This window comes from Siphateles boraxobius, unplaced genomic scaffold (genome assembly GCF_051911475.1).
Source record: "Siphateles boraxobius isolate OS27281-9 unplaced genomic scaffold, OSU_SipBor_1 247, whole genome shotgun sequence".
In the NCBI taxonomy this organism is placed as follows: domain Eukaryota; kingdom Metazoa; phylum Chordata; class Actinopteri; order Cypriniformes; family Leuciscidae; genus Siphateles; species Siphateles boraxobius.
The window spans coordinates 77501-100000 of NW_027508863.1; the positions used below are offsets into that span (position 1 = coordinate 77501).

The 22500-nt window shown below is 46.8% G+C and overlaps 2 protein-coding genes across 6 annotated transcripts in view; both read left to right on the forward strand.

Annotated features, from left to right (window-relative positions):
• Nucleotides 1–15306, forward strand: part of gabpb1 (GA binding protein transcription factor subunit beta 1) — a 27644-nt gene extending 12338 nt beyond the window's left edge. For 3 of the 5 annotated variants that reach the window (XM_077241925.1, XM_077241922.1, XM_077241924.1), the window contains exons 5-8: nucleotides 9296–9443; nucleotides 10065–10232; nucleotides 12411–12565; nucleotides 12699–15306. In XM_077241925.1, the coding sequence (XP_077098040.1) occupies nucleotides 9296–9443; nucleotides 10065–10232; nucleotides 12411–12565; nucleotides 12699–12848 (621 nt within the window). In that variant the 3' untranslated portion in view covers nucleotides 12849–15306. The remainder of the gene's footprint in view (nucleotides 1–9295; nucleotides 9444–10064; nucleotides 10233–12410; nucleotides 12566–12698) is intronic. The other 2 variants (XR_013206972.1, XM_077241923.1) reach the window with 2 other exon arrangements.
• Nucleotides 15307–15498: 192 nt separating this feature from the next.
• hdc (histidine decarboxylase) overlaps nucleotides 15499–22500 on the forward strand; it is a 27194-nt gene continuing 20192 nt past the window's right edge. Inside the window, exons 1-5 of the mRNA XM_077241921.1 lie at nucleotides 15499–15617; nucleotides 16360–16532; nucleotides 20804–20917; nucleotides 21069–21191; nucleotides 21882–22022. Coding sequence (XP_077098036.1) covers nucleotides 15590–15617; nucleotides 16360–16532; nucleotides 20804–20917; nucleotides 21069–21191; nucleotides 21882–22022 — 579 coding nt within the window. The 5' untranslated portion in view covers nucleotides 15499–15589. The remainder of the gene's footprint in view (nucleotides 15618–16359; nucleotides 16533–20803; nucleotides 20918–21068; nucleotides 21192–21881; nucleotides 22023–22500) is intronic.

Below are 22500 nucleotides of genomic sequence, written 5' to 3' on the forward strand. Positions count from 1 at the left end.
CACATTTACAAACATTTTGCTCGCACTGCTCCATCGTGGGACCCTCAGTAGCATCCGCAAGGCATCATTATACGCTACAATTAGCTTTTGCATACTACTCTTTTTGTAGCGGTATACATGGTAGTGCAGTACGCCTTAAAGAGTCTGATTTTAACAGGTATCGAGCACATTCCAAACCTGCGAATCAGCATGTTAGCCTGTCCATAAAGCATGCCACACTGTCTGAAGATGTCTCTGTCATCGGACAAGTCTGCAGTCACATAGTGTCCCAATTATTTACATTCATTAGTGACCTTAAGTCTATTGCCTGACAAAAAAAAATCAGGAAACGTCAGTGTGGAGTCCTCTCTGCTCCGGGCTATCATGATAATGCTTTTCTTCAAGTTGTATATTATATCAAAGTCTGTTCCATACTGAGAGCACACATGCAACAGCTCTTGTAACCCCGCGCTATATGGACAAAAAATAACAAGGTCATCAGCGTACATTAGGTGGTTAATGGTACTGTTGCCAACCCTACAGCCCGTTCCACAGTCATTTAAACACCTTGACAAGTCGTCCATATATAAATTAAATAAAAACGGAGACAAAATGCTGCCCTGTCTTACTCCACTTGACACACAAAAAGATGCAGATAAACAATTTCCCCATTTTACAGACATTAACTGATGGCCATACCAAAAAAACAGAATTCTCACAAGACATTTTGGAGCACCTTTCTTGTACAACTTAGAAAATAATTTTTCATGGTTTACATAGTCAAAGGCCTTTGAGGCATCAATAAAACACATAAACATTGTTGTATCATGTCTATTATACAGATCCAAGATTTCTTTCAAAGCAAAAATGCACATATCTGTTCCATGTTTGGGTTTAAAGCCAAACTGGTTATCAGAGGTCAGCAAAAACTTTCCAACTTATTTAGAATGGACCTTTCCAGCACCTTAGACAATATGCTGGCCAGAGCTATAGGTCTGTAATTGTCTTTACTATTAATTTTGCCAGTTTTATCTTTTACAATTGGGACCAAAATGACAGACAATAATCGGTCAGGTAAGACTCCGTGTATTAGAAAGCCTGTAAAACAAATGGCGAGCAAGGGATACAGTTTACAGCTAGCATATTTTAAATGCCCAGCAGATACCCCGTCTGCACCACATGCCTTGTTGTAACCAGCTTCATCACTATCTCAAAGACTTCTTGTGGAGGGACAATCACATCTTTCATTTTTGACCCATGTATGTACAATTGATGTAGATATACAAAAACTGTCTTTGTTTATAAAGTAAGAAAGGAAACATAAATATAAATATTTAATGAATATCTGAAATAACAAATGATAAAATACAGCTATTTTTAAAGATTCAGCAAAGAAACACTCAGCCATTATTGAAATAACATAGGAAATGAATACGGGTCATTTTAGAACCGTGTATGTAAAATTGATGTAGGAATACAAAAATTGTGTTTGTTTATAAAGTAAGAAAGGAAACATAAACATAATGATTTGTGGAAATCAAAAACAAGATATTTAATGAATACCTGGAATAAAAAATTATAAAATAGATATATTTTAAAGCCATGACTGAAATAACATAGGAAATGAATACGGGTCTTTTTAGACCCATGTTGTGCATTAGAAGGGGTTTGCATAGCTTGTGCATCAAAGGGTTAAGGTGGACCACTTAATTTTTCCAACTTGCGTCTCATTAATCACACATTTAAGAGATGGCACTTTGCCCACATTCACCAACAAAGAAAAGGGAACATGATCTGAAATAGCCAATTCATTGTTGATATAAATGGATACAATAGAATCAAGAGCATCACTGGTACATATGGAAGGATCTAACCAGAGGGTGGTGTGCCACGCCTCACTAATGTAAGTGTAGCTGTTGTTAGGTAAAAGTGCTTCACTGGCGAGAGAAAGGCTATTTTCTGAGCAGAAATGCTTTAAATGAATAGCAAACAAGGACCTGTTATCTGAGAGATCCGCATTGAAATCCCCCACAATGAAGATGCTGCTAGAATCATTGTCTTGTATATAAGCCATAATATAGGCTAGCCTATTGAGGTACTCAAATTCATTATCAGAGCATTCATATGGTGTATATATGTTCAATATTATTAACTTTTTATCCTCACAGCAGAATTCAAGCCCTATAGCCCAGTCAACGTTCAGCCTGAGCACTTTAATCAGATGGTCATACTTTTTTCGCCACAACACCGCAACACCTCCAGGAATTCTGCCACGGATTATCCTGGTACTACAGTCTGTGGTGGATTCCCCTGCCCCATAGAAGTCTTCATGAATGAATTTCAACTTTTCTAAGTCCTGTTTTGATAAGAAAGTTTCCTGCACACACAATATATCATAAGTTTCTAAAAGCTTGTTTACAACAAGGCGGCGAACTTTGACGGCTTCATCGTGCCCAACACGTAATCCTCGAACATTGTATGATCCAATTGTAAGATTCATTGTCTATTGAGTAAAATCACGAGCACTTCCCTTGCGGATCGCTTCGATATCTGCAGGCCCAGGTGTACCTCCAGGTGCAGAGCTGTGTTCGGCCTCACCGGCCATTTGGGCTAAGCTACCACGCTTTCTCGATTTGCGAGCCTCGTAGTACCGGCGCACATAGATCCCCGCAGGCCAGAGTTGCGTATCATACGGTTCGGCTACTTCTTTACACTCCGCTACCACTTGAAACGAGCCAAATCAGTTGCCAGAGAACGCTATTTTCTTACAAGTCACCGGTTTGCCCAGTTTCCCAGACAAATAAGCGCACAAAGTATCAGCGTCTAGCTCAGGGGAAAACCTAGTGGCAAAGACACTCACCAATTTGGTTTTGACCACGGGGATATTACTCTCAGTTCCAGTACCGATTATTCCCATTTTCTTCCGCTGCTCCCTTCTTGGACGGGGTCGAACAGCTGCATTGGGCTGCGTCACGATGCTAGGCTGCTTATGTTTTCCGTTCTTTACCACCGTAATCCACTCCAGGGGCCGTGGTGTGACGTTCATGATCTCACCCACACAGCCCGTCTCTCTCGGCAATAAGCGCGCCGGAACCGTTTCAACCTCCGTCTCCGTCAAGGGTACAGGGGCCGCTTCGTAGGCTTGTTGGCCGGCGTCTCCGAGGGCTTGGCCTGGTGGTACGCGTAGCCTTTCTAAAACAGACAATCAAAGCTTTACACAGCCCATTGAAGAAGGACACATTTCAAACAGCAGCCGCTTTGACTCTTCAATCCATTCAGAGGAGAAATTGTTTACCACCAGCAGAACAATTTCATCATGGGCCAGTGTTCTCAATCTCAGTTTAGGTTCTGGAGCATCAAGCTCCTCCAGCACGCACAGCCGCACTCGCCGCCATCTTTTTTTTCAACGACTTTGTTTTCAGACAGCGTGACATGTTCTGGTCAATAGTGTTCAGTGCTCGTCTGTGCTCAACGACAGAACAGTTTCAGGCTGTAGCAATGTTCAGGGAAGAAGGAGGTGGGAACCGGCGAACATTCAAAATAAACTTTATTAAAATAAAACAAACCAAACTAAAATACCGCCAGCAGCCCCTCGCGGACGACTGCTGGCTTACCTAAAATAAACATAACGGCCAGCAGCCCCTCGCGGACGACTGCTGGCTAAAATAAAACACAAATACAAAAAACAAAACTCAACTAAAATACAGGCCTGTTCCTCTCTCGATCATCAACGTCGTCGCTCCTCCTTTATGCTTCCGCTCCTCCTTGAGAGATGCGAGACCGGTGTGCTCACAGGTGTTGCTCATTATCAATCGCACCACCAGCCTCGCGCCGTTCTCTCATGTCCCTCGGCCGTCCTGTTCGCCACATACCCCCATCGCCCCTCACAGGCCGGGGGGTACCCACGAGCCTGTGCCTACTCCCCCCGGCGGCGGCGATCCCTGGGAGGTATGGACCGACAAGACGAGGGATACGGAGACGGAAGCATGAGGAGCGACAGATCGAGAGAGGGGAGAAAGAAAAAAAAATTGGTCCGGTTCCCACAACGGGCTGCCATCTGGTCCCCCACCAGCTGGGCGATCTCCTCCGCGGTGCCTGGCGGTGACGCTGGGTAGCCCTCGGTGGACGGATAGACGCTCCTCCGCCGCCCGGTCGACGGTGACGGCTCCTCGGGTGCCTTGGGCAGATGGCAGGAGTCCCCCGCTCCCTGCTCCTCCCCTTCGCTGGTGGACGGCAGCAGGCTCCGGCCCACGGCGAACGACGGCGACTCCTCCTCTCCCTCCCGGATGGCAGCCGCCCCTCCAATACCCAGGCGGCCGGCAGCGAGCTCGACCGTCCCACCGGAAACTCACTCCAGCGCACCGCCTCGAGCGTCCATGGCCGCGAGTCCCCCGCTCCCTGCTCCTCCCCTTCTGGTGGATGGCAGCAGGCTCCGGCCCACGGCGAGCCGCGGCGACTCGCGCACCATGCTCGATGGCACCGCGGATTCCCCACAGCGGCGAGGACTCTCTGACAGCGCGTTCCTCCCTCTTCCCGGGTTTCGGCACCAGTGTAGCAATGTTCAGGGAAGAAGGAGGCGGGAACCGGCGAACATTCAAAATAAACTTTATTAAAATAAAACAAACCAAACTAAAATACCGCCAGCAGCCCCTCGCTGACGACTGCTGGCTTACCTAAAATAAACATAACGGCCAGCAGCCCCTCGCGGACGACTGCTGGCTAAAATAAAACACAAATACAAAAAACAAAACTCAACTAAAATACAGGCCTGTTCCTCTCTCGATCATCAACGTCGTCGCTCCTCCTTTATGCTTCCGCTCCTCCGTGAGAGATGCGAGACCGGTGTGCTCACAGGTGTTGCTCATTATCAATTGCACCACCGGCCTCGCGCCGTTCTCTCACGTCCCTCGGCCGTCCTGTTCGCCACACAGGCTTTGCTGGATCTTCTGCCGTTGCGTTAGAACTGCTCACTGTTGTCGCTCGAGAAACCGAATGTCGGCTGGTGTGTGTAAACGTGCAGATTAAGGGCCGGCAATATTATAAACGTACAGATTAAGAGCCGGTAATATTATAAACGTGCAGATTAAGGGCCGGTAATATTATAAACGTGCAGATTAAGGGCCCTAACCCTTAAGGGCCGGTAATATTATAAACATGCAGATTAAGGGCCGGTAATATTATAAACGTGCAGATTAAGGGCCGGTAATATTATAAACGTGCAGATTAAGGGCCCTAACCCTTAAGGGCCGGTAATATTATAAACATGCAGATTAAGGGCCGGTAATATTATAAACGTGCAGATTAAGAGCCGGTAATATTATAAACGTGCAGTTTAAGGGCCCTAACCCTTAAGGGCCGGTAATATTATAAACGTGCAGATTAAGGGCCGGTGATATTATAAACGTGCAGATTAAGAGCCGGTAATATTATAAACGTGCAGATTAAGGGCCGGTAATATTATAAACGTGCAGATTAAGGGCCGGTAATATTATAAACGTGCAGATTAAGGGCCGGTTATATTATAAACGTGCAGATTAAGGGCCGGTAATATTATAAACGTGCAGATTAAGGGCCGGTTATATTATAAACGTGCAGATTAAGGGCCGGTAATATAATAAACGTGCAGATTAAGGGCCGGTAATATTATAAACGTGCAGATTAAGGGCCGGTAATATTATAAACGTGCAGATTAAGGGCCCTAACCCTTAAGGGCCGGTAATATTATAAACGTGCAGATTAAGGGCCGGTGATATTATAAACGTGCAGATTAAGAGCCGGTAATATTATAAACGTGTAGATTAAGGGCCGATAATATTATAAACGTGCAGATTAAGGGCCGGTAATATTATAAACGTGCAGATTAAGGGCCGGTAATATTATAAACGTGCAGATTAAGGGCCGGTGATATTATAAACGTGCAGATTAAGGGCCGGTAATATTATAAACATGCAGATTAAGGGCCGGTAATATTATAAACGTGCAGATTAAGGGCCCTAACCCTTAAGGGCCGGTAATATTATAAACGTGCAGATTAAGGGCCGGTGATATTATAAACGTGCAGATTAAGGGCCGGTAATATTATAAACGTGCAGATTAAGGGCCGGTGATATTATAAACGTGCAGATTAAGGGCCGGTAATATTATAAACATGCAGATTAAGGGCCGGTAATATTATAAACGTGCAGATTAAGGGCCGGTAATATTATAAACGTGCAGATTAAGGGCCGGTAATATTATAAACGTGCAGATTAAGGGCCGGTGATATTATAAACGTGCAGAATAAGGGCCGGTAATATTATAAACATGCAGATTAAGGGCCGGTAATATTATAAACGTGCAGATTAAGGGCCCTAACCCTTAAGGGCCGGTAATATTATAAACGTGCAGATTAAGGGCCGGTGATATTATAAACGTGCAGATTAAGAGCCGGTAATATTATAAACGTGCAGATTAAGGGCCGGTAATATTATAAACGTGCAGATTAAGGGCCGATAATATTATAAACGTGCAGATTAAGGGCCGGTAATATTATAAACGTGCAGATTAAGGGCCGGTAATATTATACACGTGCAGATTAAGGGCCGGTTATATTATAAACGTGCAGATTAAGGGCCGGTTATATTATAAACGTGCAGATTAAGGGCCGGTAATATAATAAACGTGCAGATTAAGGGCCGGTAATATTATAAACGTGCAGATTAAGGGCCGGTAATATTATACACGTGCAGATTAAGGGCCGGTAATATTATAAACGTGCAGATTAAGGGCCGGTGATATTATAAACGTGCAGATTAAGGGCCGGTAATATTATAGACGTGAAGATTAAGGGCCGGTTATATTATAAACGTGCAGATTAAGGGCCGGTAATATTATAAACGTGCAGATTAAGGGCCGGTAATATTATACACGTGCAGATTAAGGGCCGGTTATATTATAAACGTGCAGATTAAGGGCCGGTTATATTATAAACGTGCAGATTAAGGGCCGGTAATATTATAAACGTGCAGATTAAGGGCCGGTAATATTATAAACGTGCAGATTAAGGGCCGGTAATATTATAGACGTGAAGATTAAGGGCCGGTAATATTATAAACGTGCAGATTAAGAGCCGGTAATATTATAAACGTGCAGATTAAGGGCCGGTAATATTATAAACGTGCAGATTAAGGGCCGGTAATATTATAAACGTGCAGATTAAGGGCCGGTAATATTATAAACGTGAAGATTAAGGGCCGGTAATATTATAAACGTGCAGATTAAGGGCCGGTAATATTATAAACGTGCAGATTAAGGGCCGGTAATATTATAAACGTGCAGATTAAGAGCCGGTAATATTATAAACGTGCAGATTAAGGGCCGGTGATATTATAAACGTGCAGATTAAGGGCCGGTAATATTATAAACGTGCAGATTAAGGGCCGGTAATATTATAAACGTGCAGATTAAGGGCCGGTAATATTATAAACGTGCAGATTAAGAGCTGGTAATATTATAAACGTGAAGATTACGAGCCGGTAATATTATAAACGTGCAGATTAAGAGCCGGTAAAATTATAAACGTGCAGATTAAGGGCCGGTAATATTATAAACGTGCAGATTAAGGGCCGGTAATATCATAAACGTGCAGATTAAGAGCCGGTAATATTATAAACGTGCAGATTAAGGGCCGGTAATATTATAAACGTGCAGATTAAGAGCCGGTGATATTATAAACGTGCAGATTAAGAGCCGGTAATATTATAAACGTGCAGATTAAGGGCCGGTAATATTATAAACGTGCAGATTAAGGGCCGGTGATATTATAAACGTGCAGATTAAGAGCCGGTAATATTATAAACGTGAAGATTACTAGCCGGTAATATTATAAACGTGCAGAATAAGAGCCGGTAATATTATAAACGTGCAGATTAAGGGCCGGTAATATTATAAACGTGCAGATTAAGAGCCGGTAATATTATAAACGTGAAGATTACGAGCCGGTAATATTATAAACGTGCAGATTAAGAGCCGGTAAAATTATAAACGTGCAGATTAAGGGCCGGTAATATTATAAACGTGCAGATTAAGGGCCGATAATATTATAAACGTGCAGATTAAGAGCCGGTAAAATTATAAACGTGCAGATTAAGGGCCGGTAATATTATAAACGTGCAGATTAAGGGCCGGTAATATTATAAACGTGCAGATTAAGAGCCGGTAATATTATAAACGTGCAGATTAAGGGCCGGTAATATTATAAACGTGCAGAATAAGAGCCGGTAATATTATAAACGTGCAGATTAAGGGCCGGTAATATTATAAACGTGCAGATTAAGAGCCGGTAATATTATAAACGTGAAGATTACGAGCCGGTAATATTATAAACGTGCAGATTAAGAGCCGGTAAAATTATAAACGTGCAGATTAAGGGCCGGTAATATTATAAACGTGCAGATTAAGGGCCGGTAATATTATAAACGTGCAGATTAAGAGCCGGTAAAATTATAAACGTGCAGATTAAGGGCCGGTAATATTATAAACGTGCAGATTAAGGGCCGGTAATATTATAAACGTGCAGATTAAGAGCCGGTAAAATTATAAACGTGCAGATTAAGGGCCGGTAATATTATAAACGTGCAGATTAAGGGCCGGTAATATCATAAACGTGCAGATTAAGAGCCGGTAATATTATAAACGTGCAGATTAAGGGCCGGTAATATTATAAACGTGCAGATTAAGGGCCGGTAATATTATAAACGTGCAGATTAAGAGCCGGTAATATTATAAACGTGCAGATTAAGGGCCGGTAATATTTTAAACGTGCAGATTAAGGGCCGGTAATATTATAAACGTGCAGATTAAGGGCCGGTAATATTATAAACGTGCAGATTAAGAGCCGGTAATATTATAAACGTGCAGATTAAGAGCCGGTAAAATTATAAACGTGCAGATTAAGGGCCGGTAATATTATAAACGTGCAGATTAAGGGCCGGTAATATCATAAACGTGCAGATTAAGAGCCGGTAATATTATAAACGTGCATATTAAGATTAAGATTTAGCATTTCCTTCAGCCTGAGGCTTATTTATTTCACTTCTAGTGTGAAGGGGCCTTAACATTTGCAAAAAATATAACTTTTTGTTGTTGTTATTAAAAAACAAACAAGCAAAGGGGGTATGTGAGAAAAAGTATTGCAAAAGTAAGTGACGCATTACTTTTCATAAAAATGAACTAGGTAACGCAATTAGTTACTTTTTGCGGGCAGTAATGCAATAATGTAATGCATTACTTTTAAAGTAACTTTCCCCAACCCTGGTAATGTTTTACTGTGTGTCAGGTGGCGATGCAGAACCAGATCAACACACACCCCGAGAGTCCCGAGACTCTGACCATCCACACGTCCTCTCCGCAGTTCATCATCGGCCCGGGAGGAGTCGTGAACCTCAGCGGGATCGTCTCACCGGGACACAGCAGCAAACACACAGGTGATCCTGAGCATGAGCTCCATGAAAGAGGCCTTTGTGCACACACACACACACACTTGATCTGACGCATGACATGATTGTACATTTGCCTTCTGCACGAGAAAATTGCTGTTATTTGCACAAACAGAGGATCATCAAAGCCTGTGATTAGAGCGAGAGATGAGCTGATGTTCCTGATGCTGCTGTTCAGAATAAGTACATTTTGAGTGGAAATATTGAGCATCTCTCTCTCTCTCTCTGTCTGTCTCTCTCTCTCTCTGTCTCTCCTCTCTCTCTCTCTCTCTCTCTCTCTCTCTCTCTCTCCTCTCTCTCTCTCTCTGTCTGTCCCTCCTCTCTCTCCTCTATCTCTCTCCTCTCTCTCTCTCTGTCTGTCTCTCTCTCTCTCCTCTCTCTCTCTCTCCTCTCTATCTCTCTCATCTGTCTCTCTTTCTCACTCTCCTCTATCTGTCTGTCTGTCTCTCTCTCTTCTCTCTGTGTCTGTCTCTCTCTCTCTCTGTCTGTCTGTCTCTCTCTCCTCTCTCTGTGTCTGTCTCTCTCTCCTCTCTCTGTGTCTGTCTCTCTCTCCTCTCTCTGTCTGTCTGTCTCTCTCTATCTCTCTCTCTCTCTCTCTCTCTCTCTCAGACGAGCTCATCACTGCAGACACAGTGGACGGGGCCATCCAGCAGGTCGTGAGCTCTGGAGGTCAGCAGGTCATCACCATAGTAACAGACGGCATTCAGCTGGGCAACCTGCAGACGGGCACGGGCATCAGCCAGCCCATAATAGTCACCATGCCTGATGGGCAGCAGGGTGAGTGACACGGAAGCGCTCGATATCTGGATTCTCATTTTGATTCTTAAATCCCAAGAATGGATCTTTTAGATGCTGTTTTCAGTTGATAAACGACTAAAACTTCACTAAATAATATCTGTAGCTTATGCCATCCCATAATCGTAATAAGTTACAAAGTTACGATACTTTTGATATGAAAGAAAGTCTCAGCTTTCAATTTCTGTCATTTTTATAATGAAGTTCAGTCAGTAAATGTGTGTTTGTGTCTCTTTAATGTTGAACTGTTCCTCTTTACTTCTAGTTACAGCAGCGAATAAACATGATGAACATCAGAAGGAATGTTGAAAGATTCAGAACAACTCACTGAAATCAATCATGTCTCATATAATCCATCAATCAGAGTTTCAACCACTGAAAACGTGTGAGTGAGTGAGTGTGATTGTCAGTGTGTGAGTGTGATTGTGAGAGTGAGTGTGTGTCACGTCATGTTACAGTTATTTATATAGCGCTTTTTTACGATACAGATTGTTTCAAAACAGCTTTACAGAGATAACAGGAAAATAATGCAAGTTATTAATTTAAATATATTTGTTGAGTATATATTTCCGAGTTTGTTGAGGATCAGTGGCGATGACTGTCGTGTCGATGATGCCTTCACAGGGGAGAGACTAGTGGACACAATCTCTGATGACACTTCAGGGATGTATTGTGGTCGTGTCTAGGCGCAGGTCCACCATCTGATCTGGATACGGTCCGGATCCGGCTGACTACATCATGCGTTGTGGTCGTGTCTAGGCGCAGGTCCACCATCTGATCTGGATACGGCCCGGATCCGGCTGACCACATCATGTGTTGTGGTCGTGTCTAGGCACAGGTCCACCATCTGATCTGGATACGGCCCGGATCCGGCTGACTACATCATGCGTTGTGGTCGTGTCTAGGTGCAGGTCCACCATCTGATCTGGATACGGCCCGGATCCGGCTGACTACATCATGTGTTGTGGTCGTGTCTAGGTGCAGGTCCACCATCTGATCTGGATACGGCCCGGATCCGGCTGACTACATCATGCGTTGTGGTCGTGTCTAGGCGCAGGTCCACCATCTGATCTGGATACGGTCCGGATCCGGCTGACTACATCATGCGTTGTGGTTGTGTCTAGGCACAGGTCCACAATCTGATCTGGATACGGCCCAGGTCCAGCTGATTACATCATGCGTTGTGGTTGTGGTCGTGTCTAGGCACAGGTCAACCATCTGATCTGGATACGGCCCGGATCCGGCTGACTACATCATGCGTTGTGGTCGTGTCTAGGCGCAGGTCCACCATCTGATCTGGATACGGTCCGGATCCGGCTGACTACATCATGCGTTGTGGTCGTGTCTAGGCGCAGGTCCACCATCTGATCTGGATACGGCCCGGATCCGGCTGACTACATCATGCGTTGTGATCATGTCTAGGCACAGGTCCACCATCTGATCTGGATACGGCCCAGGTCCAGCTGATTACATCATGCGTTGTGGTTGTGGTCGTGTCTAGGCACTGGTCAACCATCTGATCTGGATACGGGCCGGATCCGGCTGACTACATCATGTGTTGTGGTCGTGTCCAGGCGCAGGTCCACCATCTGATCTGGATACGGACCGGATCCGGCTGACTACATCATGCGTTGTGGTCGTGTCTAGGCGCAGGTCCACCATCTGATCTGGATACGGCCCGGATCCGGCTGACTACATCATGTGTTGTGGTCGTGTCTAGGCGCAGGTCCACCATCTGATCTGGATACGGCCCGGATCCGGCTGACTACATCATGTGTTGTGGTCGTGTCTAGGTGCAGGTCCACCATCTGATCTGGATACGGACCGGATCCGGCTGACTACATCATGCGTTGTGGTCGTGTCTAGGCGCAGGTCCACCATCTGATCTGGATACGGCCCGGATACGGCTGACTACATCATGTGTTGTGGTCGTGTCTAGGTGCAGGTCCACCATCTGATCTGGATACGGCCCGGATCCGGCTAACTACATCATGTGTTGTAGTCGTGTCCAGGCAGGGCCACCATCTGATCTGGATACGGCCCGGATCCGGCTGACTACATCATTCGTTGTGGTCGTGTCTAGGCGCAGGTCCTCCATCTGATCTGAGGCTGTGTGTGTGTTACTCGCTGGTCTCACTCAATGTGTATGTGTTTCTGCAGTGCTGACGGTGTCGGACACAGAGGTCGCAGAGGAAACGGTGATCAGCGACGAACCATCATTCAAACGGCAGCGAGTGAAAGAAGAAGACGAGGATCAGACGATAGAAACACAAGACATTCATATTCAGCAAACGCTCTCGCTGGAGGACTTCCAGGTGCGACACACACACACACATGGCCCACATTCTCTCTCACACCAGCATCTGACACATAACATGTACATGTTTTATCCAGTGATAAAAATGTAAACAGTTTGACTGTGTGTGTGTGTGTGTGTGTGTGTGACAGGAGAAAGTTTCTCTTCTGAAGCAGCTGGAGGAGGCGAACCGTGAGGCGCAGAAATACAGACAGCAGTTCCTGAAGAAGGAGCAGGAGGCCGAAGCGTACCGGCAGAAGCTGGAGGCCATCACACGGCAGAGCGGGAAGAAACACGCCTAACACAAACACACACGGCCATCACACGGCAGAGCGGGAAGAAACACGCCTAACACACACACACACGGCCATCACACGGCAGAGCGGGAAGAAACACGCCTAACACACACACACACACACACGGCAGAGCGGGAAGAAACACGCCTAACACACACACACACGGCCATCACACGGCAGAGCGGGAAGAAACACGCCTAACACACACACACACGGCCATCACACGGCAGAGCGGGAAGAAACACGCCTAACACACACACACACACACGGCCATCACACGGCAGAGCGGGAAGAAACACGCCTAACACACACACACACACACGGCAGAGCGGGAAGAAACACGCCTAACACACACACACACACACGGCCATCACACGGCAGAGCGGGAAGAAACACGCCTAACACACACACACACACACACGGCCATCACACGGCAGAGCGGGAAGAAACACGCCTAACACACACACACACACACGGCCATCACACGGCAGAACGGGAAGAAACACGCCTAACACACACACACACACACGGCCATCACACGGCAGAGCGGGAAGAAACACGCCTAACACACACACACACACACGGCCATCACACGGCAGCGCGGGAAGAAACACGCCTAACACACACACACACACACGGCCATCACACGGCAGAGTGGGAAGAAACACGCCTAACACACACACACACACACACGGCCATCACACGGCAGAGCGGGAAGAAACACGCCTAACACACACACACACACACACGGCCATCACACGGCAGAGCGGGAAGAAACACGCCTAACACACACACACACACACGGCCATCACACGGCAGAGTGGGAAGAAACACGCCTAACACACACACACACACGGCCATCGCATGTCAGAGCGGGAAGAAACATGCCTAACACACACACACACACGGCCATCACACGGCAGAGTGGGAAGAAACACGTCTAACACACACACACACACACGGCCATCACACGTCAGAGCGGGAAGAAACACGTCTAACACACACACACACGGCCATCACATGGCAGAGCGGGAAGAAACACTTCTAACACACACACACACACACACGGCCATCACATGGCAGAGCGGGAAGAAACACGCCTAACACACACACACACACACGGCCATCGCATGTCAGAGCGGGAAGAAACACGCCTAACACACACACACACGGCCATCACACGGCAGAGTGGGAAGAAACACGTCTAACACACACACACACACACACACGGCCATCACATGGCAGAACGGGAAGAAACACGCCTAACACACACACACACGCACACACACGGCCATCATATGGCAGAGTGGGAAGAAACACGTCTAACACACACACACACGGCCATCATATGGCAGAGTGGGAAGAAACACGCCTAACACACACACACACACACACGGCCATCATACGGCAGAGCGGGAAGAAACACGCCTAACACACACACACACACACACACAAGGCCATCATACGGCAGAGCGGGAAGAAACACGCCTAACACACACACACACACACGGCCATCATACGGCAGAGTGGGAAGAAACACGTCTAACACACACACACACACACACACGGCCATCACATGGCAGAACGGGAAGAAACACGCCTAACACACACACACACGCACACACACGGCCATCATATGGCAGAGTGGGAAGAAACACGTCTAACACACACACACACGGCCATCATATGGCAGAGTGGGAAGAAACACGCCTAACACACACACACACACACACGGCCATCATACGGCAGAGCGGGAAGAAACACGCCTAACACACACACACACACACACACAAGGCCATCATACGGCAGAGCGGGAAGAAACACGCCTAACACACACACACACACACGGCCATCATACGGCAGAGTGGGAAGAAACACGTCTAACACACACACACACACACACGGCAGAGTGGGAAGAAACACGTCTAACACACACACACACACACACACACGGCCATCACACGGCAGAGCGTTGGTCAGATTATCTACAGACCATTCCAGCTAAAACGTATTAAAAGTTTTTGATAGACCAAACTGTTGCATCCAACATCAATGAAATTGATAGCATGATGCCAAAATTATTGAGTGTGTTATTGTCCTCACACTGACCCACATCAGTTTGGTCACAGCGCCACCTATTGGTCAAAAGTCATAACGATTAAATCACATTGATTGTATTTGTGAAATTTTGTGTAATAATGTGACGATGTTTTATGCTCTGGATTGAGTTTCATCTACAGGTCGCGTCTGATCAACTCTTTCATCGTCAGACTCACTGATCATCAACATAAATCAAACGCTCTTGTGTTTATAGCTTCCACATGCCTGTTGTTTGTGATGCAGTATTTTTTATAAGACAAACTGGATGGATTTTGTTTCTTTGAGGAGGATCTTAGCTTCACACAAACTGACTTTTGCTATGTAAAAATGCTGAATAAATGCACAATAAAAGGATTTTACAGTATTCCAGCATCTGTAAGTCTGTAAGAGTCTGTAGAGGGAATATTGCTCATTTGTTGGGATTGTTCAAACACACATATTGTAGATATGGATCGATGTTTCCTCAGTGCTCATAAAGTCAGACCCATGTTTGACGGACACTCACGTACAGTCTGAATCAATGGTGTCTTTGTGGAGTGTGTGTGTGTCGGTTTGCGTCAGCGGGCAGTGGCTATAAGTGTGTGTGAGAGCTGGAGCGGCTCACACACACACACACACACACAGTGGATCTTCCTCTGACTGACGGGATGCAGGAGCAGGAATACATGCAGAGAGGTAATGAAGTCTAATAACTTTACAGGCTTTATATTAGCTTTGGATACAGTTAACAGGTTTAGCTTTAATAACTTCATCCATAGATGAAGGAATGCTGGTTATTTCCTGAACATTTGACATTGAGGACATTTTATCACTTTAAATTGTTTGCATGCTATTGTTATCTTCTGAAGTATTGTAAGGTCATTTTCTTGCATTAAATTTATTTTATATTGATGTTCTGCTGTAATATTTGTGTGTCGGTACTCTTCATCTATTGTTTTATTACTTTTCTCTAATGTTGTTCAGTCTTGTATTGGCCGTGACCTCAGGCTCACAGTGCCCAGCAAGCAGTTCTGCTTTTAAAAGACGTCTAATAGTCGTTCAATAGCTAAATCGTGACTACAGATTGACCATGACATGAAATTACACTTACATCTTGTAGATATTATTGACATTGGTAACATGCCTGGTCAAAAACTGCAATGAATCAGTTTTTACTATAAGTGGGCGACAAATCACATTGTAATCACTGTTGACTTATCTTACATGATGGAATATCTTTTACCTCGCAAGTTATTTTGGCAAAAACGACATGTACCCAATTCAAGCTTTTTTTTGTTGTCTAGAAGTGTGTTAGTCATAGCCGGATTATATCAGGTCCATAGTTAACAGAGATTGTGACAGATATTGTTTGCTGGGTGTGTTTTTTTAATGTGTTGATGTTCCTCTATTGTGTGTGTGTGTGTGTGTGTGTGTGTAGGCAAGGAGATGGTGGACTTCATTCAGCAGTATCTCACACGGATCCGTGAGCGGCGGGTGGTTCCGGATGTTCAGCCGGGATTCATGCGTCCTCTTCTGCCCAGCAGCGCCCCATACGAGCCTGAGGACTGGAGCCGCATTATGCAGGACGTGGAGAACATCATCATGCCCGGGGTATGTGTGTGTGTGTGTGTCTGTCTGCCTGTCTGTGTGTCTATCTATCTACACTATATTGCCAAAAGTATTGGGACACCCTTTCATTCAGGTGTTCCAATCACTTCCATGGCCACAGTTGTATAAATCATGCACTAGTGTATACTAGCTATATAAGCACCATAAGTCCAATCTGGAGTGCAGTAAAGCGTGGGATGCAGTGGAGTAAAGTGTGGGATGCAGTGGTGTAAACTCCAAAGCGTGGGATGCAGTGGTGTAAAGCGTGGGATGCAGTAGTGTAAAACGTGGGATGCAGTGGAGTAAAGCGTGGGATGCGGTGGAGTAAAGCGTGGGGTGCAGTGGTGTAAAGCGTGGGATGCAGTGGTGTAAAGCTTGGGATGCAGTGGTGTAAAGCGTGGGATGCAGTGGAGTAAAGTGTGGGATGCAGCTGTGTAAAGCGTGGGATGCAGTGGTGTAAAGCTTGGGATGCAGTGGTGTAAAGCGTGGGATGCAGTGGTGTAAAGCGTGGGATGCAGTGGAGTAAAGCGTGGGGTGCAGTGGTGTAAAGCGTGGGATGCGGTGGAGTAAAGCGTGGGGTGCAGTGGTGTAAAGCGTGGGATGCAGTGGTGTAAAGCTTGGGATGCAGTGGTGTAAAGCGTGGGATGCAGTGGTGTAAAGCGTGGGATGCAGTGGAGTAAAGCGTGGGATGCACTGGTGTAAAGCGTGGGATGCACTGTGGTGTAAAGCGTGGGATGCAGTGGAGTAAAGCGTGGAATGCACTGGTGTAAAGTGTGGGATGCACTGGTGTAAAGCGTGGGGTGCAGTGGTGTATAGCGTGGGATGCAGTGGTGTAAAGCTTGGGATGCAGTGGTGTAAAGCGTGGGGTGCAGTGGTGTAAAGCGTGGGATGCAGTGGAGTAAAGCGTGGGATGCACTGGTGTAAGGCGTGGGATGCACTGGTGTAAAGCGTGGGGTGCAGTGGTGTAAAGCGTGGGGTGCAGTGGTGTAAAGCGTGGGATGCAGTGGAGTAAAGCGTGGGATGCACTGGTGTAAAGCGTGGGGTGCAGTGGTGTAAAGCGTGGGATGCACTGGTGTAAAGCGTGGGATGCACTGGTGTAAAGCGTGGGATGTAGTGGTGTAAAGCGTGGGATGCAGTGGAGTAAAGCGTGGGATGCACTAGTGTAAAGCGTGGGATGCAGTGGTGTAAAGCGTGGGGTGCAGTGGTGTAAAGCGTGGGATGCAGTGGAGTAAAGCGTGGGATGCACTGGTGTAAAGCGTGGGGTGCAGTGGTGTAAAGCGTGGGATGCACTGGTGTAAAGCGTGGGATGCACTGGTGTAAAGCGTGGGATGTAGTGGTGTAAAGCGTGGGATGCAGTGGAGTAAAGCGTGGGATGCACTATTGTAAAGCGTGGGGTGCAGTGGTGTAAAGCGTGGGATGCAGTGGAGTAAAGCTTGGGATGCATGCAGTGGTGTAAAGCGTGGGATGCAGTGGAGTAAAGTGTGGGATGCAGTGGAGTAAAGCGTGAGGTGCAGTGGTGTAAAGCGCGGGATGTAGTGGTGTAAAGCGTGGGATGCAGTGGAGTAAAGCGTGGGATGCACTAGTGTAAAGCGTGGGGTGCAGTGGTGTAAAGCGTGGGATGCAGTGGAGTAAAGCTTGGGATGCATGCAGTGGTGTAGGCGTGGGATGCAGTGGAGTAAAGTGTGGGATGCAGTGGAGTAAAGTGTGGGATGCAGCTGTGTAAAGCGTGGGATAGAGTGGAGTAAAGCGTGGGATGCAGTGGAGTAAAGCGTGGGATGCAGTGGAGTAAAGTTTGGGATGCATGCAGTGGTGTAAAGCGTGGGATGCAGTGGAGTAAAGTGTGGGATGCAGTGGAGAAGAGTGTGGGATGCAGCTGTGTAAAGCGTGGGATAGAGTGGAGCAAAGCGTGGGATGCAGTGGAGTAAAGTGTGAGATGCAGTGGAGTAAAGCATGGGATGCAGTGGAGTAAAGCGTGAGGTGCAGTGGTGTAAACCGTGGGATGCAGTGGTGTAAAGCTTGGGATGCATGCAGTGGTGTAAAGCGTGGGATGCAGTGAAGTAAAGTGTGGGATGCAGTGGAGTAAAGTGTGGGATGCACCTGTGTAAAGCGTGGGATGCAGTGGAGTAAAGCGTGGGATGCAGTGGAGTAAAGTGTGAGATGCAGTGGAGTAAAGCATGGGATGCAGTGGAGTAAAGCGTGGGGTGCAGTGGTGTAAAGCGTGGGATGCAGTGGTGTAAAGATTGGGATGCATGCAGTGGTGTAAAGCGTGGGATGCAGTGGAGTAAACAGTGGGATGCGCTGGTGTAAAGCGTGGGATGCAATGGAGTAAAGCGTGGAGTTCAGTGGTGTAAAGCATGGGATGCAGTGGTGTAAAGCTTGGGATGCATGCAGTGGTGTAAAGCGTGGGATACAGTGGAGTAAAGCGTGGGATGCACTGTTGTAAAGCGTGGGGTGCACTGGTGTAAAGAGTGGGATGCAGTGGTGTAAAGCGTGGGATGCAGTGGAGTAAAGTGTGGGATGCACTGGTGTAAAGCGTGGGGTGCAGTGGTGTAAAGCGTGGGATGCATGCAGAGGTGTAAAGCGTGGGATGCAGTGGACTAAAGTGTGGGATGCACCTGTGTAAAGCGTGGGATGCAGTGGAGTAAAGCGTGGGATGCAGTGGAGTAAAGTGTGAGATGCAGTGGAGTAAAGCATGGGATGCAGTGGAGTAAAGCGTGGGGTGCAGTGGTGTAAACCGTGGGATGCAATGGAGTAAAGCGTGGGGTGCAGTGGTGTAAAGCGTGGGATGCACTGGTGTAAAGCGTGGGATGCATGCAGGGGTGTAAAGCGTGGGATGCAGTGGAGTAAAGCGTGGGATGCACTGGTGTAAAGCGTGGGGTGCAGTGGTGTAAAGCGTGGGATGTAGTGGTGTAAAGCGTGGGATGTAGTGGTGTAAAGCGTGGGATGCAGTGGTGTAAAGCGTGGGATGCAGTGGTGTAAAGCGTGGGATGCAGTGGTGTAAAGCGTGGGATGCAGTGGTGTAAAGCGTGTGGGATGCTGTGGTTTAAAGTGTGGAATGCAGTGGTGTAAACTGTAAAACGTGGGATGCAGTGGAGTAAAGCGTGGGATGCAGTAGTGTAAAGCGTGGGATGCACTGGTGTAAAGCGTGGGATGCACTGGTGTAAAGCGTGGGATGCACTGGTGTAAAGTGTGGGATGTAGTGGTGTAAAGCGTGGGATGCAGTGGAGTAAAGCGTGGGATGCACTAGTGTAAAGCGTGGGGTGCAGTGGTGTAAAGCGTGGGATGCAGTGGAGTAAAGAGTGGAGTGCAGTGGTGTAAAGCATGGGATGCAGTGGTGTAAAGCTTGGGATGCATGCAGTGGTGTAAAGCGTGGGATACAGTGGAGTAAAGCGTGGGATGCACTGGTGTAAAGCGTGGGGTGCACTGGTGTAAAGAGTGGGGTGCAGTGGTGTAAAGCGTGGGATGCAGTGGAGTAAAGTGTGGGATACACTGGTGTAAAGCGTGGGGTGCAGTGGTGTAAAGCGTGGGATGTAGTGGTGTAAAGCGTGGGATGCAGTGGTGTAAAGCTTGGGATGCATGCAGTGGTGTAAAGCGTGGGATGCAGTGGAGTAAAGTGTGGAATGCAGTGGTGTAAAGCTTGGGATGCATGCAGTGGTGTAAAGCGTTGGATGCAGCGGTGTAAAGTGTGGGATGCAGTGGAGTAAAGCGTGGGGTGCAGTGGTGTAAAGCGTGGGATGCAGTGATGTAAATCATGGGATGCAGTGAAGTAAAGCGTGGGATGCAGTGGTGTAAAGTGTGGGATGCAGTGATGTAAATCATGGGATGCAGTGGTGTAAAGTGTGGGATGCGTGGGATGCAGTGGAGTAAAGCGTGGGGTGCAGTGGTGTAAAGCGTGGGGTGCAGTGGTGTAAAGCGTGGGATGCAGTGATGTAAATCATGGGATGCAGTGGAGTAAAGCGTGGGGTGCAGTGGTGTAAAGCGTGGGGTGCGGTGGTGTAAAGCGTGGGTTGCAGTGGAGTAAAGTGTGGGATGCAGTGATATAAAGCGGGGGGGGGCTGCGGTGGTGTAAAGGTGGGATGCAGTGATATAAAGTGTGGGGTGCGGTGGTGTAAAGCGTGGGATGCAGTGGAGTACAGTGTCGGCGTGGAATGGACAAACATTCCCATAAACACACTCCTAAACCTTGTGGAATGATTATCTGTCATCTACCTGTCTATCTGCCTGTGTGTGTTATTGACTGCATGTATGATCTGATGCTCCTGTATGTGCTGTAGGTGGTGCACTGGCAGAGTCCTCACATGCATGCGTATTTCCCTGCACTCACATCATGGCCGTCACTGCTGGGAGACATGCTGGCAGACGCCATCAACTGCCTCGGCTTCACCTGGGTAATGCACTCACACACTCACACACTCACACACACACACACACTCACGCACACACACACTCATGCACGCACACACTCACTCAAACTCTCTCACACACACTAAGTCAGCTTTATGCATTATGTTGAATACTGTGTGTGTGTGTGTTGGGCAGGCCTCGAGTCCAGCGTGCACGGAGCTGGAGATGTGTGTGTTGGACTGGTTGTGTAAAGCGCTCGGGTTGCCAGATCACTATCTACATCATCATCCAAAGAGCAATGGAGGAGGAATACTGCAGGTACACAAACACACAACACAAGTCTAAAGTTCCTGGAACACTGAATCCGAAGTTTTCGTGTGCGTTTTTTCGTATTCGTCATTCAGTGGCTGTGAATTGTCAAAACACCGCTCAAAATGCTACGGATGCGAAAAACGCAGAACATCGAACCCGATCCGAATATTTTTTATGACGGACGAAAGTTTCGGAGGCGGTGTGTGAACGTGATTGACACAACGTGAGGTTGTATTTATTTTTTAACGTGCTAAAATTTTGGACGAGAATTTCGGACTCCTTGTGCAAGGGCCTCAACACAGAACCATCCCATAATGACCATTAATGAACCATCCCTAACCAGATTCTGAAATGGAATCCAGGCACATTTTCTAGTTAAAGGGATAGTGCCCCCAAAAATGAAGTTTAGTCCATGATTTACTCACCCTAAAGTCATCCTAGGTGTATATGACCTTCTTCTTTCAGACCGGCCAAACGAACACACGCAGTCTCTACTTACGCCTAAACTGCAACTTACGCAACTTGTGACGTCAGAAGTATCGTAGTGCATCAGAGTAAATATCAGCAGTTCGTCGCATTATTCGCATAAGTTGTGTTAGAGTATGGTCTTCATTGAGTGTGTGTGTGTAGAGTACGGTCATCAGTGTGTGTGTAGAGTACGGTCACCAGTGTGTGTGTGTGTGTGTTTGTGTGTAGAGCACGGTCAGTGAGTGTACGCTGGTCGCTCTGCTCGCCGCCAGGAAGGACCGGATCCTGCAGATGAAGAGCGACTTCACACATGCAGACACCGACGAATCCGTGCTGAACTCCAGACTCATTGCATATGCCTCCGATCAGGTGAGGATGATGATGATGATGAGGAGGATGAAGATGAGGATGATGTTGATGAGGATGATGAAGATGAGGATGATGATGATAATGATGAGGAGGATGATGATGATGATGAAAATGATGATGAGGATAATGATGATGATGAGGAGGAGGAGAATGAGGAGGATGAGGAGGATGAGGAGGAGGATGATGCTGAGGAGGATGATGAGGAGGAGAATGAGGATGATGAAGATGAGGAGGAGGATGATGATGAGGAGGATAATGAGGATGATGAGGAGAATGAGGATGATGAAGATGAGGAGCAGGATGATGATGATGATGAGGATAATGATGATGAGGATAATGAGGATGATGATGATGATGATGAGGATGAAAATGAGGAGAATGAAGATGAAGATGAGGACCATGAGGAGGAGGATGATGAGGATGAAAATGATGAGGAGGAGGATGAGGATGAGGATGAAAATGATGAGGAGGAGGAGGA